Genomic DNA, 19,336 nt, shown 5'->3' with positions numbered 1-19,336 from the left:
AATTAATCGTGAGTTAACTATGACATTAATGTGATTAATCGTGAGTTAACTATGACATTAATGCAATTAATCGTGAGTTAACTATGCGATTAATGTGATTAATCGTGAGTTAACTATGACATTAATGCGATTTATCGTGAGTTAACTATGACATTAATGCAATTAATCGTGAGTTAACTATGACATTAATGTGATTAATCGTGAGTTAACTATGACATTAATGCGATTTATCGTGAGTTAACTATGACATTAATGCGATTTATCGTGAGTTAACTATGCCATCTTCAAAATATGTTGTTTTGTTCAGCAGAAGAAAGACAGTCACACAGCTTTGGGACAACATAAGAATTTACATTTTCGGGTCAATTATCCCTCATTAACCAAATGGTTCTTGATAAGAATACATTTATTTTGCTTGAATACAAATTTACTGAGCATAGTTGGTACTTGGTAGTTTGACAAAAGCGTTTTGCAGCATGTGCTTAAAGTGTCTTTCTGTGTTTGCAGGTGCCGGTGCAGTCGTGGTTTGATGACATGACAGACACCGAGCTTCTGGATTTACTGCCACTGTTTGAAGGCCTGAGCAGGGAGACGGACGTTTACGGTGTGTTACAGAGCCCGAGGACCAGGTAACACACGAGTCCAGCAACACTGCCTTGCAAACACAAACGCCCCCCTCCATCCGTCTCGGGTCGAGCCAATGTTCCGTTCTGGCCTCTAGAGGACACCACTCACCCAACGGACGCTACTTTATCTCTCTCAGTGGACCAACGGCCAACAATATTCCTTGAGCAAATATATACACTCAAGAAGAAAACAAAGCGTCATCTTTTTAAAAGAAACACAAGAGTTTACTATCCTTGAGTATATTCAACAGGAAAAAAGAACAGAGAAACAACAAGACGTGCTATTTTTCTGGACCGGCGTGAAAACACTTTGAACTTTTTTTCTGTTCAGGCTATGCAGGCAGTCTTTTCCGTGGCGTCATCGGTAGTTCCAGCAACTGTGATTTGAGTTTTTCTCCTCCTCTTGTACCAAACAAAGTGCCTTCTGACTGTTGTTTTTATGTGGACACAAATGAGTTTTTTTTTATGCTGCATATTTACAATTCGAAACCTTTAAACGAACACTTACTGTAAGACCAAGGCAAACAATGCGTCTTTTAAAATTCATGAAGACTTTACGGTGACGGGCAGGAGATTTCACTGGACTGAATGATATTATCGAGCGAAAGGTGGTGCCGTTATTTTCTTGGGTTGCCTTCGGAAATATAGCATCGTGTTCAAAAGAAATGTTTGCATCTGTTACCCAACTGTGATTTGAACTAATAATACAACATATATTGTGAAAAAAGCGGTAATCAACAATCCAATATGTCAGGATCTGAAATTTATAATCTTCATTATCAAAATAAAAGATGCAATCAATATAAAGTATGGCTCACACGTTTGTGTCTATGGCTCACACGTTTGTGTCTATTTGTGTGCATTACACTTCAGTAAGTTCCAAAGGGATGCTGGGAAGCAATGATTGGATTACACACAATGAGTTCATTGTACAGGATCTTTACAGAACAGTGAATTTAAATATGCTTGGTTTTCCTCAACAAGATGGATTTTGTGTCCTCAGAAATGTGGGCTGTGTAGTTAATGAGCAAACTGTGCTCTCGTCTAGTTTGATGCATGATTTGCCATGAACCTTAAACGGTTCACTTACAGAGAAGCAACTAAAAGGCCACCTGTGACAGTAGAGTCATTTTTGGTGGTAAACCTTTGGAAAAGGCCGTTTTTGGGGGGTTTTTTAGCCATGAAAATATATGCGGAGGCTGTCAACTTTGCATTTATACATTATTGAGTTTTGTATCTGTTATCCATTGGAGTCTGAGGTAAGGTGTTTTTTACGTTTTCTCAAATATTTAATATTTTATGTCTAATATTTTTATAAAGTAAAATATTCTGACTTGACCTATCAAAAATTACTTTTTGTTGGTGTAGCCTTGTGTAGTCAGATTTAGTCATTAAAAACATTTCTGCCTTAAGTAAAACCAGTTAATTCACCCATTGAATCATTTATTTAAGATTATTACAATATATTTACACTGTCAGTAGTTCCTGATCTCAATAATTAGCTTCAGAATATCCAAATATGGTAGCTTAGAGACCTTTGTGAATCACATGACCTTGAGCTTTATGAGCCATGTGTGTTTGCGAGTATAAAATTACATTTTGATTTTGGGTGCTGTCAGAGAGATGTTTGCCTAAGGTGTATCTGGGATGGGGGATGAAAGGAACAGCTGAATATGAGCTCTCGTATGTTGGGTTGCTCCTATTGGAAATGACTCATATCTGTTTGCTTTACGATTGTCACGAATGTTTGTCAATGTGTGTGTTCTGCACCGAGAGGGAAAGACGCTGTTCTATGCCAGAAGTGAAAAAAATACTAAATAAATCCTAAAGGTTCCTTCTTATGTTTATTTGAGTAATGCAGTAAGTAAAACTAAGCGGTTACCACCAACATACTGCCATTGACAAGTTTGTGTTTCTTCACAAACAATTTAATGGATAACTTAACCGGTGGGTAATTTTGTCCAAACCCTATTGATCTGTTTCCCTAAACGGTGTCAGTGAGTTTCTTCACATTAAATTGACACAGGTGCCTTTTATTGGTAGCATTTGAATGTACTGACATTTAGAAGAGAGAACCTATAACTGTGTGCTGGAAATTGTCCCTAAGGCGAAAAATTAGATTATTATTAATATAACGGATTTTTACACTGTAACGGATTTTTGTAATTTGAACAGTGTTTTACTGTATGTAAAATGTACAGTGTAATACTGTAAATAGCCAAGGATTGTGGGAAAATGTGTTTACTACTGTAATTATTTTCTACTGTAAATCATTAAAAAAATCCAATTATTTAATAGGATATGAATTCTAATACTGTAAATAAAATTACAGTAGTTGTACTCATGAATACAGTATACTAGTGATCGACCGATATTGTTTTTTTTTGTAACCGATACCGATTATTTGCATGTTTATGTGCCCGATAACCAATATGCAGAACCGATATTTATTTACTATTATACTTCTGACACAACAACACAAATTAATTGAACAAACAATTTTATTTATAACAATCACTCCCTCTTTTATGTTAAACTAAATCTTACAAATCTAAATCTTCAAAACATTTATATTATTACATTATAAAATTTATACCCTAAAGTATACATTTAAATTCATAAGCATCAGCAGCAACAATGTTGACAATAGGCAAAATAAATGTTAAAAGTCTAATGTGCTCATATGGAGAAAATAATTGACGGGAGTCATATCACATTTGCAGAAATGTAATTCATTTGAAACAGTTTTAGAAGGTTCATGTGCCGTTTAAACTAAGAGTGAACAATAATTCACTGGGTAATATACAGTATTGTTCCTGTAAATTAAAATAGGGTACATGTACTGTAAATGAAAAATACAGTACTCATACTGTAAATATTAATACAGTTTTGAATTGTATTTAAATGAAATTACAGTAGTGATACTGTAAACACTTTTACAGTAACTTACTTGCATCCAGCTGCCAGTAAGTTACTGTATAATTTACAGCCACCTTTTTACAATTAAAAGCCAATTATAAATTAATTACCATTATTAACTTTAAATGGAGGTAAAACTGATATTTCACTCAGGAAAGAAGCTTTTTCGCTCCATAGAAACATCACTCTCTTCCTCAGAATGGCATACAGGCCTGCAGTTAAGGTGAAGCCTCGAAACCTTAATGAAGCGCCACTTTGCTGCTTATCTTTATTTGTCAACGGCTGATGGGCCGTTTGCCATAGTTCGCCTCTGATATCCGTCCAAGAGCCCCTCGCAGGGGATTCGTTCGCTCAGTCTCTCCATCTGCTGGAGTGAAAGACATTAATAAACGTTTCTTCTCTCTAGCTGTCTTGTGTGTCTGTGGCGTTCCCGTCTGATGCCTTCCTTATGATCTAAGAAAGAGCTGAGACAGAGCTGATGTGAGTTGAATCCAGACACGCTCGAGTCTCTCTGACATCCACCAACTTCAAACAAGCTTGTTTTAGATCGCTGAGAGAATGCCCGATTGAGACAGGGATTCCTAATTCATGTAAAGGGTTAGTTAAAAATCCAGTTATTAACATTAATGTTGTTTCAAAACAAGTCTGCCGTTCATTTTCATTTTCAAAATCGAAAATATAAACAAAGTCCTGGTCCAGGTTTTCATGCAAATGTAATTTATTGTGAACGGATGCTTTTGACCTTCAAAAAACATGGAAAAACTCCATAAAAGTTGTCTTTTGATCAGATTTTTTTTTCTAAAGGTTTATTTATAGGGTTATGCATGTATGAGGTCAAAGGGACGCCTATTCTTGTCCATATAAAGTCCTGTGTGAGTTTTGAGGTGTGTTCTCACCTGTAGGGCTGGACGTATACAAGCCCTTCCCTGATCAGCACACATTCACAATACACACAGGGAGAGGAAGCCGATTAGACATTCATCATAACTCATAAATACAACTGAACAATACTTCTGTGTGCCACTTACAGGTAAGAACAAAACTACACTATCATTGAATGGTACATTTACAGTTATACAGTTCTTGAAGGATATTTGAAGTAGTATACTGTGTGTGCCAAAGTTTTACGATTATTATAACCAGAAAAACGATATACAGTTGTATGAGATTCAAAGTGTCTTTTATTTGCAACACAGGCAGATTTTCTTTAGTCGGTTGAAATTAAAATGTGTAATTGAAACTTTAAAATTGGTCATAAAGAATCAAAAGATCCCGCATGACCAAACTCGCACTGGGAAATATGAGACTAAACCATGTAAATGATTAGGACTGATGGAAAAGCCTGTCGACTATTGTTTAAAAAGCTTTGTCAATAGACGGGAAAACCAGTCATTCAGGACAGAAAGCACACAAAACTGTTAAATACGCAGTGCTTGTACAGCTTTCGTAATAAGCTGTTTGTCAGAGAGTGATCATGTGAATGTCTTATTTGAATGTAACAGAATCATACGAGAGACTCAAAGCTGTTGAGCATTGAATGACAATTTCTGAGAAATCAAATATTTTTCTTTGTTTTGGGCAAATGACTGCAGCTTTTCACGTGGGATGGGGTCTTCCATCTCTGTGTTCAGGCTCCACCCTCAATACAATATTTCAGTCAATATTCTCGTGCCCCAGTTTCTTAGCAACAGCTGCTGTGATTATGAAAGGTCAGCGTTTCTTTTCAGTGTTAGCGTTGAGTTTTATGAGGGACGATTGGTTGCTGATGTGTAGTATTTATTTGCAGGCAACCTTCACAGCTTGTCCGAATATGCTTTTTGAATGGATTCTAGCAGGACAGGTCAATAGTATATGATAAAATATCTGAAACGCATCTTGGCCATCATATGACTCCAGTGGCAAAATATTTCCCAATGATGTGTAATGTGAATAGCAACCTTTTCTAAATACGCTTTTGATACACATTTCTATTGCCAAGTATAGTTTTTGTGTGTCCTGAGCAGATTCTTCAATGTAAAATCCATTTGTTGCCATGGTACTGGGTGGCTCTGTTTATTAGTGGCACACAATCTCTAGAGGAAGCAAAATCTCCACATATCATCATCATCCTTTCATAAACCATCTGTTCTCAAGTCTCTCAGTGTTATGAGTGATGAAGGAACAGATTTCTTTTCAAAACATTGCTCCCTGGTGTTTCGCATTTGCAAAGATCTGTCATAACATTTAATTAAAAACTGAAATGTCTGTCTGTCTGTCTGTCTCTATTTGTCTGTCTGTCTTTCTGTTGATCAATCTCTGTCAATCAATTTGTCTCTCTTTTGTTCGACATTTCTGTCGATCTGTCTAACTGTCGATCAATCTGTCTGTCTGTCTGACAAAGAATCTGTCTGTCTGACGATTAATCTGTCTGTTCTTCGATCTGTCTGATGGTCTATCTGTCTGTCTCTATTTGTCTGTCTGTCATTTTGTCGATCTGTCTGTCTATCAATCTGTCTGTCTGACAACAAATCTGTCTGTCTATCAATCAATCTGTCTATGTTTCTGACAAAGAATCGGTCGATCGATCGATCTGTCTAACTGTCGATCTATCTGTCTGACAAAGAATCTGTCCGTCTAACGATTAATCTGTCTGTTGATTGATCTGTCTGATGGTCTATCTGTCTGTCATTTTGTTGATCAGTCTCTGTCAATCAGTTTGTCTCTCTTTTGGTCGACATTTCTGTCTGTCTGATGATTGATCTGTCTGGTCTGTCGATCGATCTGTGTCTATCTGTCTGTCTGACAATCAATCTGTCTGTCTATCAATCTATCTGTCTGACAAAGAATCTGTCTGTCTGACGATTAATCTGTCTGTCGATCGATCCATCTTTCTGTTGATCTGTCTGTCTGACAATCAATCTGTCTGTTCATCAATCTGTCTGTCTCTATTTGTCTGTCTGTCATTCTGTCGATCAATCTCTGTCAATCAGTTTGTCTCTCTTTTGGTCGACATTTCTGTCTGTCTGACGATTAATCTGTCTGTCGAACTGTCTAACTGTCGATCAATCTGTATGTCTGTCTGACAATCAATCTGTCTATCTATCAATCTGTCTGTCTGACTATTAATCTGTCTGTGGATCGCTCTGACTGCCTGTCTGACGATCGATCTGTCTGTCTGTGTGCCTTTCTAATGTTAAAATATATCAATTTGATCTTATTATGTAATATAGAATATGTGTTACATACGTTTATATGGAGGATATCGGTTTTAATTCAGATAGTTTGAGCTCTAGGATTTCTTCTCAGAATCCAGCAGAATGACTGAAGCCCAGGATGTGTTTAAAAACATCCTGCGAAAGGATGGCCTGCAGATCTGGACCATCAGTGTAAGAGACCACTGTTGTTTGCTCTTGCTCTTTGATTTCATATTTATTTTAGAAAACATGAAACTGACATTGCATTTTTGATTATTTCCTTGTGTTCTATATTATTCTGTTTTCTGTTTCTTTAGAAAATGAAAATGGTCCCTGTCCCAGAGCAAGCATTTGGAAATTTCTTTGAGGGGGACTGCTATATAATTCTTTATGTAAGTAATTTAGTGCTTTCTGAAAGGATTACTATACATGAAAACTTTTGAACATGCCCAGTTGACAATAATCTCATAGAATTTTGTCCTGTTGAACACAAAGGAAGTTATCATTACAGAATTGTTAAAGCTACTCTTTTTCCAGTGATAATGTGATAATGCATAGTGATTTTTCTTGGTTAATTAATAATAATAATAATTTCTAATAATTATAATAATTATTAATCTAATAAAATATTATATAAATATATAATGTAGTGCTGTCAAGTCGATTAATTGCATCTAACATAAAAGTTTGTAAAAATATATGTTTTTTGTTTGTGTATGCATGTATGTACACATACTGTATATTATATTGAGTTTATGAATTGATTAAAATATTTTTTATTTTTACTGATGTACTAAAAATATGTGCATGATACCTTCTTAAACATGTCCTTAAGCATTTTGTCCTGTCTCATCCAGGTGAGCAACAGCACCACACAAGCCACTGATATCCACTACTGGATAGGCAACACTTCCTCTCAGGATGAGCAGGGAGCCGCAGCCATCTATGTAACCCAGCTGGATGAGTATCTCGACGGCAGTCCGGTCCAGTACCGGGAGGTCCAGGGATGTGAATCACCCAAATTCAAAAGCTACTTCAAGAGTGGCCTCATGTGAGTGAAAGTGAAATATTTTGGCTTGCTCATGCCAATTCCATTTAATGGTCCGATTATGTCCTGTTTCCTGCAGATATAAGAAAGGTGGTGTGGGATCGGGGTTCACTCATGTGGAAACCAATATGTACAACATTCAGCGTCTGCTCCATGTCAAAGGGACAAAACACGTGACTGCCAAAGAGGTGAACTACTGTACCCGACACCTCGAATCGCAATGCAAAATCGCGATTTCTTCTAAAGTAAAGGCTCAGATCATGAGTATTGAAAAGTTGATGCTTTCTTGGTAACCGAGCATATAGTCACGAACCCTAATTAATAATCATGAGCCACCCCTTCCTTATAGAATATGTACAACTATCCACTGACTACATTTTGCCAAGACATGTTCCTGGCTGGGTAAATATATATTTACTGTAAAAACACATTCCTTTGCAAAAATGTTGTCCTAACCTTACCCATAACTTAATGGAGAGGCGAATAACATGGGTAAGCTTAAACTTGACAAACTATAAATTTGTTCCTGAAATCTGATTGGTGATTTGAAAGTTGTTCCAGGATCAACATAGATGTTGTACTTGGTGAAAATCAAGTTCACCATGAAAAAGGAAACTATATTTTTATGTGAGAAAAAACAGCATAATAGACTCTAAACATTGCTGGGTTGTTTTAACCCAAATTTGGGTCAAATATGGACAAACCCAAATGTTGGGTTAAAAATGTAATTTAAAATGTGAACTTTCACTTTTAACTGTACATTTTTTTATTGCATTTTTAACCCAACATTTGGGTTTATCCATATTTTACCTTTTACCCAAATTTTGGTTGAAACAACCCAGGATTTTTAGAGTGTATTAAAAGGATAACATGCAGTTTGAAAAATTAAATAATAGGCTTGTGTATTACTAAAGCTAAAGCAAATGGGTAAAATTCTAAATTCAATATAAATGAATTGAATTTAATCTGAAAATAATTATTATTTATTTTTTTAATTAATTATATTTTGTATATAAATAAATTGTAAAAAATAATAGAGAGAGAGAGAGACCCCAATTTTAAAACCCATGTTTTAACAGAACAGATATAAATATGCTCAAAGCACAGATTTTCATATTGCAAATCTTACATTTGCCAACATTAAGAGTATCTGTAAATGAAGCGGTCAAACTCTAAATAATTGAATTTAAAGTGTAAAAAGGTCAAGAATCTTGTCTCTGCATCGTCCTCATGCCTTCTGATGTTTCTCTTACTTGGCTCATATCCTGATCTTTTAGGTTGTCGATTTCAGAAAAAGACAGGAAGTGGTATCCAGAGCTGAACAGAACGTTTTTTTTATTTCAGTACTGACTGAACTGAAAGGCTGTGTGTGTGTGTGTGTGTGTGTCTGCAGGTGGAGGTTTCCTGGAGCAGTTTTAATCTAGGGGACATATTCCTTCTGGACTTGGGAAAAGCAATAATTCAATGGAACGGTCCTCAAAGCAATAGACAAGAAAAATTAAAGGTAATTGAAATAACAGGGGAAGACACTGTGCTGGATATCTAATAAAATGAGGAATTGATTGATTTCTATTGGGTTCCTCTTCTCTCCTGTCTTTTGTAGGCTGTTCTGTTGGCCCAGGACATCCGGGACCGCGAGCGTGGAGGCCGGGCTCAGATTGGTGTGATTGAGGGAGGGCAGGAAGAAGCCTCTGCTGACCTGATGAAGATCATGAAATCTGTTTTGGGTCAGAGGACTGTTAACCTGAAAGAGGCAATCCCTGATGACAAACCAGACCAACACCAGAACTCTATCGTCAAACTCTACCAGTATGATCTATCTATCTATCTATCTATCTGTCTGTCTGTCTGTCTGTCTGTCTGTCTGTCTGTCTGTCTGTCTGTCTGTCTGTCTGTCTGTCTGTCTGTCTGTCCGTCCGTCCGTCCGTCCGTCCGTCCGTCCGTCCAACAATTATATGTCTATCTATCTATCTATCTATCTATCTATCTATCTATCTATCTATCTATCTATCTATCTATCTATCTATCTATCTATCTATCTATCTATCTATCTATCTATCTATCTATCTATCTATCTATCTATCTATCTATCTATCTGTCTGTCTGTCTGTCTGTCTGTCTGTCTGTCTGTCTGTCTGTCTGTCTGTCTGTCTGTCTGTCTGTCTGTCTGTCTGTCTGTCTGTCTGTCTGTCTGTCTGTCTGTCTGTCTGTCTCTCTCTCTCTCTCTCTCTCTCTATTGCTATTTATGATTATTTGATGTTTCTAATGATGATGTTGATAATTAATCGATCATTCAGAGCAAGGGTTTAATTATGTAACACTGTCCATAACTAACATTCTATTCTATTATACTATTAACATTAATAATTCCTTCTCAGTGTGTCTGATGTCAGTGGTCAGCTGTTGGTACAGGAAGTGGCTGCCAGTCCACTGACCCAGGATTTGCTTTGTTCCTCGGTGAGACACATGATGTCTACCAAATCACTATACCAGTATCCCGCCTATACGACACTCGACTAACTGTGGATTATGTTTTATTTGCAGGATTGCTATTTTTTAGATCATGGTGGCAACTCAATAATGGTCTGGAAGGGAAAAGGAGCATCAGATGAAGAGCGACGCGCGGCACTGAGTCGAGCGGTTGTAAGTATCTGTGTTGGCGAATTACCATCAATCTGCAAAGTAGTATTTTTTATCTTAAATGGAAATTTAAATGACCAAAATCACTTCTCGATTTGTGTCATAATTGGTGCACACGAATAATCATCCATCAGGGCTTTATAAAAGCAAAGAACTACCCGTCCAACACCAAAGTGGAAGTTATGAGTGAAGGAGGAGAGTCTGCCATGTTTAAACATCTCTTCAAGTCCTGGAAGGAAAAAGGTCAAACCCAAGGCCTAGGAAAGATCCACACAGTAGGAAAAATAGGTGATTCGTCATTCAGTATTGTTTTTGTGAGAGTGAAGATGTTTCAGTATTGTCATTTTAGTATATTCATCATAATGTGTTGTTTGTGTACACATCTGTTATCGCAGCTAAAGTGGATCAGGTGAAGTTTGACGTAATGGAGCTTCACGCCCAGCCAAAGCTGGCTGCTCAGGAGCGGATGGTCGATGATGCTTCAGGACACGTTCAGGTATGGTGGAATACCTGAATTTAGAAGTTTGAGCCTGCTGTCACACTGTTATCAAACATCTCCACTGCTTTGTGTTCAGATTTGGCGGATTGAGAATCTTGAACTGAAGGAGGTGGACCGAAGCACTTATGGACAGTTCTATGGTGGAGACTGTTATCTAGTGCTGTACACTTACAACAAAGCCAACAAACCTCAGTACATCCTCTACATGTGGCAGGTGAGGAGCATGACGTGAATACTCTGGGCCCTATCTCATATTTTATGTGATAATGAGGAGAAAATAACAGTCTGTAGAGCAACACAGTCACTGATCCAAGTTATCCAATATCACACTAAATAACTTCATTGCATTAGATAGCAAAACATCTAAAAAAAAAACATTTTGTTTTGCAACACCTATTGGTCAGCTGATTTTAGTTGGATGTCTCAGTCAGTTCCCCACACAAATCAAATTTTTGTGAATTTTGTGAATTTGTCCATTTTGCTGTAAAAGTGGATTTGTGCTATGCATTTCAAATAAATGGCACTTTAATATGTGTTATATAATGCGAACACAGTCATAGGATGTCATTTTAGTATGACATAAATATTTTGAGCCACTGTATATAAAATACTATAGCTACAGTACAAAATAAATAATGCAGTATTTCTAAAGTTGTAACTGCACACTGTAACAGATTTTTGTTATTTGAACTGTATTTTACTGTAATATGTACAGTATGATACTGTTAAATGTGCCAACAGTATCATACTGTAAATAGTCATGGATTGTGAAAATATGTTTATTACTGTAATTATTTTCTACTGTAAATCATAAAAAAATCTAATATGTAATAGGAAATCAATTACTGTAAATAAAAATACAGTAGTTGTACTCATGAATACAATATACAGTATTATTCCTGTAAATGAAAAATACAGTACTCATACTGTAAATATTAATACAGTATACAATTGTATCACTGTAATTGAAATTACAGTAGCGATACTGTAAACACTTTTACACTAACTTACTGGCATTCAGCTGCCAGTAAGTTACTGTAAAATTTACAGCAACCTTTTTCACATAAATTATATTCACTCTAGGATTGACCCGTAAAACTAGACTTCCACTGTGTTATAATCTGGATCTACACATTGGAGACCCTATGACACGAAGCATGTGTTCTCCGCAGGGTCGCCATGCCACACAGGATGAGGTGACGGCATGCGCTTATCAAGCGGTGAATTTGGATAACAAATACAATGGAGCCCCAACACAGGTCAGAGTGGTCATGGGAAAAGAGCCCAGACACTTCCTGGCCATCTTTAAGGCCAGACTCATCATATTTGAGGTGATTGTCCCTTCATTCCAATGGAACATTAACTCTAAATAGTACATTATTTTATAATTTCTATCACTTTCAGGAATCCGAATAAGAATAGATTTATTTTTAATGAAATTATTCTTCCTTCTTTTTTCTTTAAGTAACAATAATAACCATTATTACTGACATTATTAAACATTTTTACAATTTGTAATCCTTAAGAATCATTAGTTATGTGTATTACAAATAATTAGAACTGTCATTTTCATCTATATTCGTATTTGAATGAGCTAGATTTATTATTGAGCGTTTCGTTTTTTTCAGTGCTCTTGACCCACTGACGTGTTGATGCTTTCTTAGGGTGGGACAGGCAGAGCTGGTGTTGTGAACCCTGACCCTGGTGCCCGGCTCTTTCAGGTCAGAGGAACACACGAGATGAACACCAAGGCAACAGAGGTGCCCGCCCGAGCTTCCTCTCTCAACACCAATGATGTCTTTCTGCTCAAAACTCCGCAGACTGTGTTCCTGTGGTATGGAAAGGTGAGTAAAAACACACAATAATTAAATAATAATTTTAAATAAATAAATGTGTAAATAAGTATACACTAAAACTAAAATGTGTGGAATTACAAGAAGCAATTATACTCCAGCAAAAAATAAAAATTTAAATGAATTAATCATAATTGAAATTCTTAAATATATATTTATTAATTAGAGCTGTCAAATCAATTAATCACGATTAATCGCATCAAACATGAAAGTTTGTAAATATATATGTATACATATACGGTGGGTATGTCTATATACACACATATATTATATGTTTACATACTTTTATGCACAAAAAATGATGTGTTGGATTTACTTAAAATATATATGCACCATTTTTGCATCATACTTTTTGAGTAATCCCAACATGGACTAATTTTACTTAAAATTAACAAGAAAACCTTTGTTATACAGTATGTACTTAAATATTTGAGTTCATGCAACATTCTTAAAAAACATGTAATGTGATGCATATATTTTTAAGTAAAGAATGTTGCGTGAACTCACATATTGGAAAAGTTTTGAATACTTATTTTTGTTTTTGTTTTATCTAATTAGTTTAATAAGTAATGGTTGTTCAGCCAACGAATCGTTTTTTTAGAGTGGTTAGATGCGATTTAATCTGTATTTATTGATTTGACAGAACTATTATGTGTGTGTGTGTGTGTGTGTGTGTGTGTGTGTGTGTGGATCAGGTAATCCCTACATTATGTGGACAAAGTGTCCCACCAAATTTGGCAATAGGCTATCCGAAATCCTTGTCCTAGTGGGGACATGTTTTGGTCCCAATGTGGTGTGTGTGTGTATGTGGAAAAGAGCTAATAATTTATTTATTTATTTTTTGAAAATTTGAAAAAATGCAGAATGTTTTCTGTGTGGGTTCAGGGTTGTGCTTAGGGTTAGGAGAGGGTTAAGTCTCCATAAAACATGAAAACTCAGCGTGTGTGTGGTGTGTGTATATGTTTCCCACAGGGCTGCAGTGGAGATGAGAGGGAGATGGGGAAAGCAGTAGCTGACTTGCTTTCTGGGCAGGATAAGCAGAATGTGATGGAAGGACAGGAACCAGCTGCTTTCTGGGTGGCTTTGGGAGGGAAAGCTCCATATGCCAGCGACAAGAGGTACAACCAGAAAAACACGAGCTCATACTTTAACTCAACTCAGAGGACAGTTGATCATTTCCACTGACTTTCTCTGAATCTCCACCAGATTGGAGAAAGAAGTGTCACCTCACGACCCTCGTCTGTTTGAATGCTCCAATCAGACGGGCCGATTCGTCATGACAGAAGTGTTTGACTTCTCTCAGGACGATCTGGATGAGGATGATGTCATGCTATTAGACACCTGGGAGGAGGTGGGTTGCGTGAGGTCATGCAGGCGGCTTCTTTTGCATGCGGCTGCGGTGAAATGGCGGTGCCGTTCTGGGTTATGCAAAAGAAACAGAGAAAAATGACATCAAATAACAATTCTACTGTATGTTTTGAGTATTGAGTTACTCTAACCAAGGGGTTTTCAAAAGAAAAGGGAAACATATTCATACATATACATATTCATTCGATCAATTGACTAAGCTTATTTTAATTTATTGACAGGTATGGTTTTATGTTTATACAAACTAGGCTTATTTATAAATAAATAGGTTTTTTTTGGTAATTAAATTGTATAGCTGGGTTTATATAGGGGTCCTGTCCGAAGGGGATGTCAAAATTGGGGGCTGTAGCACCAAAAAGTTTCAAAAAATCAAAAAATGTCAAAACTCGTCTTTCTTAGATTTGCCTTTGGATTGGCAACTCAGCTAACCAGTACGAGATTCAGGAGTCCTATAGCAGTGCAGTGGACTATCTTAAAACCCACCCAGCAGGACGGGACCCTGGAACACCGATCTCCACCGTTAAACAAGGCTATGAGCCTCCGACCTTCACCGGCTGGTTTAATGCTTGGGATGCCCACAAGTGGAGCGTGAGTCGAGCAGGCTGAAGTTGCCCAGCAGGGGGCAGTAATGCACAACATAAAGTCACTAACAAACTAATCTCTCAATCCACATAATTGTTTGTTGATTCTCACTTATTAATCATCATCAACATAAAAGCAAAATGGACCCTTTTTACTTTCATAAGGAATTTCCCTGGTCTTATTGTGACTTTTTATTCTATGTCGATATTCCAAAATAGGCCTGTCCCGATCACAAATTTTGCTGACTATTTTTTTAATTGGATTTGTATATTATATAATAGTAAAATTATAATAAACTAGGCTTGAATGATTTACTGTTTTTATTATTGTTAAGAAAAATACAATTATTTATACAGTATAATGTCATATAAAATAATAGTTGTGTATTTGATGGCAACTTTAATAATAAATAATTTAACAAATAATAAATTGTGTGTAAATCGAATAACCACCATCGTAAAATTATTAATAAATGCAACAGGTCTAATTCCATAATAATATGATCAGCCTCTGACACAACTATTCCCAATTCCTTCTCAAAAATATAGCAATAATAATAAAAATAATAATGGAAAAATTATAGTATTTATAATAGCAATAATACAATATTATCATCATCATCATATATTTAGAGAAGAAATTGGCTATTAATATTATTATTATTATTACTATTTTATATTATTATAAGTGGAAGTAATAAGATATTATCACATTCAGGCCACGTTTATTTTTCACAATCCAACATAAGCATATTCCTAATAATGGTTAACTTAAAATCAAATTCCGTCTTTTTTTCTTTGGTTGAATATTCATATATAATGAAAGTAAAATTGGTTCAGAGTGCCATGTCATGTTGAGTTAAAAATACTTTTGTCCACCCTCACACCACATAATGAATTAATGTTACACAGAGAGACACTTTTTCAGTTTCACTCTATATTGTAGGGAGGCCTTTCATATGAGGAGATGAAAAGCAAGCTGGGTGATATTTCGCAAATCACTGTGGTAAAAAGTTTTCACCTTACTGATCAAATACTTGTCCTTGATGTCAACAGATGCATTTCAATTGATTCTTCTGATTTGATTAAATTGATTACCTAACTACATTTATATATTGATATGGTCTACACACTTATGTGCAGATCTAAACATAATGTTGAGCTCATTTCCTGTAGAACCTCAACAACACAGACCTGAATAAGAAGACAGGAGGAGGTGTGGGGAACTACAACGCTCCGGGAGGACCGGGAAATATAAGGTCCCATAACCAGCGGATGTCCTCTTCCATCACCAGTGCACATGCAGACCAGTCTCCCATCAGGACAAAGCCTTTTGGGATACACAATTCTGAGCTAGCTCAAACACCTAACGTTAACCAGCTGCGTCAAGGACAGGACCCTGGAAAACGAGAGGTGGGTGCTGAAACATTTTTGATTGGGATGATAAAGTCATACGATTTATCATGTATGTGGTGGTAACATTTTTTTTTCTTACACTGTCTTATTTTACAGGAATTTCTGACTGACGCAGAATTTGAGAATCTTCTCGGCTGCAGCCGTAATAATTTCCAGCGACTGCCTAAATGGCGTCAGAACGACCTTAAAAAGAAAGCAGGACTGTTTTGAGTCGGTTTTTACTATAATGAGATAAGTTGCGTCTGAAATTACTCACTATACACCATGTACTTATGCAATATGTATTCATCAATGTAGTGTATGTATTTTATACGGTTATTTTATCGCATGAGGAGTGCACTTATTTTAGCCCAACATCCGGGTATTTAAAGTGCACTTTTTCTTTTTTAAATTTTCATTGTGAATACACTGCTCGCACTATTTATACTTTAAAACGGCCGAGTATTGCATAAGCACACAAATTGGGATGCACTTATAAATTCTGATCTTCAGACAAGATTAATGAGCTTCTTGGGATTTTGGGCTAGACGACTGTAACCTACGCTCTGTTATAGATTTATTTATTCATCAAAGAAATGTTTTGACACATGACCTAATAGAAATAGTCTTGATACACCACCAAAATGATGGATCGCGTACAACGTGTCTAAATGCTTTTTAGTACTAATAAAAACAAGACTGTATGGCAAGAAACGTTTTTGAGATTCAGTTTTTAATGAATGTAATGGTTTCTCACAGCATTTTAGAGTAAGTAAAGCCATTTCTTCCCTGTTGGGAGGACGTCAGAACAGGACATGAGAAACAGATGTTGTTATGGCTTAATATTACTGATGTAACAACTTTCCTATAAGGCACATTAGTTCGAAAACAACATAAAAATAGAAATGTTTCTAGAGCAGATAAAAAGCAACAATACCTTACACCAACAACGACGAATACAAAATAAACACCTTAAAAATATAAAAGACACCTAGATAAATGTATAACTTTTCCATTCTTTTACGTTATACACACGTGTAGTGCAACTCTCTGACAAGGTAACTAGACAAACACCTGCTGACATTAAACATTAGCTGAACATATTTATCAGAAAATAATGGATAGCATGTATTGGTAATATGTGGTAAATGCTTAGCTTGTATCCTGAGTTCACGTAAAGAACATGTTGTATTAAAACTGAACATTAGCCCTTGTAAGCCACTTCAAAAAATATTGACCACACAGTAATAAACAAAATTATTAGAGTTTAACACATTTCACACAACACTGAACACATGGCTGCTATTGTTAAGATTAAATCTCCTCTTTACGGGTATGAGACAACCATGAACTAAAAATAGAAAACGTTTTTGCTTTGTGTTTTTTTTTTCTGTAAAAGGCACCTAAGATATGATTTTGACCAAAATAAAGGGCTTTTACACTTTTTATTCCTGAACTTTTTAACTTTTGAATGCGGATTTCAAAGTGCAAGTTTTTGAAAACGCTACTTTTATTGTCTCCGTGTAAACTACAAAAACGTGAATTTGTCATGCGCATGCATATTCCGGGTTAAGTATATGGGCGTGTAGTGTTTCTTTACAAAGTGACATGGCCAACTACTGGCCTGACATCCATACAGCATTTTTGCAGATTCGTGTGAATCATATCTGAACCGTCATATCTGTACGTGAAAAAGACGGTTTCGTTTTTAGTACATAAGACTTCAAGGTGATGTTTGGCCAAGAAGAACAATTGATAATTAGATAGAAATAATATACAAACACTGTTGAAATACTCTGTTAATGTAAAAAGGCATCAGTGTAGTATATTTTTGAATACACACTTTTTAACATTACAACATAAAAGAGTGTTAGGTCAAATATATTGTCCAATTACAAATCTTTGAAAATAAACTGTTTTGAAAGAGTTTTTTTGGTGATATAGACACTACTGATTCGGACAAGAAAGAGACTGGAACATATTTACTTTTTTACTAAATCTGCTTTAAACTTTTAACATTTTCTGCACTGACTGTAGGGTAAAATCTGTGTAAATCTCCAAAATTGATTTCAATATGGTCAAATTGAGCTGAAAGTTCTACTTTCTTATTGTTAGCCAGAAGCCAAAAATAAAAAATGAGTTAAATAAAATATATACTTAAAACAGACTAAATAACTATTAATATTTAAATTAATATTGATAATTTATTTTTAAACAATATTTATCAAAGGCAAAAAAAAAAAAAAAAAAAAAAAGACGGGGAATGTGTAGAGAGAGATTTTTTTTTTTTTTTTTTTTTTTTTTTTTTTTTGGCTGCAGGTTCAACAAAGGCCTAACAAAGGCTTTTTACCCCACCTTCTAAATTGAAACACACCTAATTCCACGAAGCACTTAGACGGACATCTTGGTACTCATATAAGTGAGGAGGGCTGATCGGTAAACCGCAAGACACATCGGAAAAGGAAGTCCAAATGTTATCCTAGAAAGTGTTCGCATAGGATTTTAGTTGATTGTCCTTTTCAGTGATCTGCACACTTGACATTGAGATGACTGAGAGGAATGTTGCAGTCTCTTAAGCATCAAGAACCATGATGTGTACAAACAGTCCCGCTGAAGGAATGAGGATTCCTCTCTTTGTGAGCAGAGGCACGTGCCGATATCCTGAAGACAGAAGATAGGACTTATGGTGAGCAAATTCATAATAATAAGTCATTTCTCACTTATTTTTTACCGACTCACCATTCTGCATGCTGGTGAAAGCGACAGTGTACAGGCCGATCAAATCATTCTGTTTAGCAACATCATGGTCCTCCACCACAAACCGCACTAAAGCCAGTTCAGGCACATGAACAGTGAACTGGAATTTTGTATTCCACATAGGATTGAAACCTGTAACAAAAAAAAAAACATTTAAGTGACCTACACTTTGGTAAAAAAAAATAAATAAATGTAAATGCACTGTCGACACTTGCCATTGTTTTCAATGTGATGCGTCTGTTTGCTGGCATTGTCATCTGGCACACCGTAGATCTCCACTCTGACGTGAGGGTCCACAATGGACCTCTGCTTGTCCTTATTGATCTTAGGCAGCTGCTGGGCTGAGATGATCTGAACAGACAAATAGAGTAATTGGGCACTGTGTTTGGATTCCTTTCGATAGGATTGCATTTGGTTTAGGAATTAAGGATATAGTGTCATATCAGTAAGGGATTCATCCGTATCAGTCAATATTGG

At 36.0% G+C, this 19,336-nt stretch overlaps 3 protein-coding genes across 9 annotated transcripts in view; 2 read left to right on the top strand and 1 right to left on the bottom strand.

Annotated features, from left to right (window-relative positions):
- The window catches only part of ctdspla (CTD small phosphatase like a), a 42,103-nt gene extending 35,193 nt beyond the window's left edge, over nucleotides 1-6,910 (top strand). For both annotated transcript variants that reach the window (XM_089125468.1, XM_089125469.1), the window contains 3 exons: nucleotides 508-1,885; nucleotides 4,448-4,575; nucleotides 6,802-6,910. In XM_089125468.1, coding sequence (XP_088981594.1) covers nucleotides 508-633 — 126 coding nt within the window. In that variant the 3' untranslated portion in view covers nucleotides 634-1,885; nucleotides 4,448-4,575; nucleotides 6,802-6,910. The remainder of the gene's footprint in view (nucleotides 1-507; nucleotides 1,886-4,447; nucleotides 4,576-6,801) is intronic.
- On the top strand, nucleotides 1,794-17,619 carry vill (villin-like). 4 transcript variants are annotated; one of them, XM_089125464.1, is made up of 20 exons: nucleotides 1,794-1,885; nucleotides 6,831-6,910; nucleotides 7,036-7,110; nucleotides 7,576-7,769; nucleotides 7,846-7,954; nucleotides 9,160-9,270; nucleotides 9,370-9,575; nucleotides 10,145-10,223; nucleotides 10,311-10,409; nucleotides 10,541-10,694; nucleotides 10,802-10,902; nucleotides 10,982-11,119; nucleotides 12,078-12,236; nucleotides 12,570-12,749; nucleotides 13,731-13,876; nucleotides 13,965-14,109; nucleotides 14,526-14,714; nucleotides 15,654-15,713; nucleotides 15,884-16,120; nucleotides 16,220-17,619. In XM_089125464.1, exons 2-20 carry the CDS (start codon nucleotides 6,842-6,844, stop codon nucleotides 16,331-16,333), a joined length of 2,565 nt encoding a protein of 854 aa, XP_088981590.1. In that variant the 5' UTR covers nucleotides 1,794-1,885; nucleotides 6,831-6,841; the 3' UTR covers nucleotides 16,334-17,619. The 4 variants fall into 4 exon arrangements, with proteins under 4 accessions (XP_088981590.1, XP_088981591.1, XP_088981589.1 ...); XM_089125465.1 differs by having other exon boundaries at nucleotides 1,797-1,885; nucleotides 6,802-6,910; XM_089125463.1 differs by lacking the exon at nucleotides 1,794-1,885 and adding an exon at nucleotides 4,485-4,575.
- plcd1a (phospholipase C, delta 1a) overlaps nucleotides 16,815-19,336 on the bottom strand; it is a 25,152-nt gene continuing 22,630 nt past the window's right edge. For all 3 annotated transcript variants that reach the window (XM_039666944.2, XM_039666943.2, XM_089125467.1), the window contains exons 13-15: nucleotides 19,075-19,210; nucleotides 18,842-18,991; nucleotides 16,815-18,763 (exon numbers count right to left, since the gene is read on the bottom strand). In XM_039666944.2, coding sequence (XP_039522878.2) covers nucleotides 18,675-18,763; nucleotides 18,842-18,991; nucleotides 19,075-19,210 — 375 coding nt within the window. In that variant the 3' untranslated portion in view covers nucleotides 16,815-18,674. The remainder of the gene's footprint in view (nucleotides 18,764-18,841; nucleotides 18,992-19,074; nucleotides 19,211-19,336) is intronic.

Source organism: Pimephales promelas, chromosome 22 (assembly GCF_988280905.1).
Source record: "Pimephales promelas chromosome 22, fPimPro1.hap1.1, whole genome shotgun sequence".
In the NCBI taxonomy this organism is placed as follows: Eukaryota; Metazoa; Chordata; class Actinopteri; order Cypriniformes; family Leuciscidae; genus Pimephales; species Pimephales promelas.
This window is presented reverse-complemented; position numbering and strand designations above follow the sequence as displayed.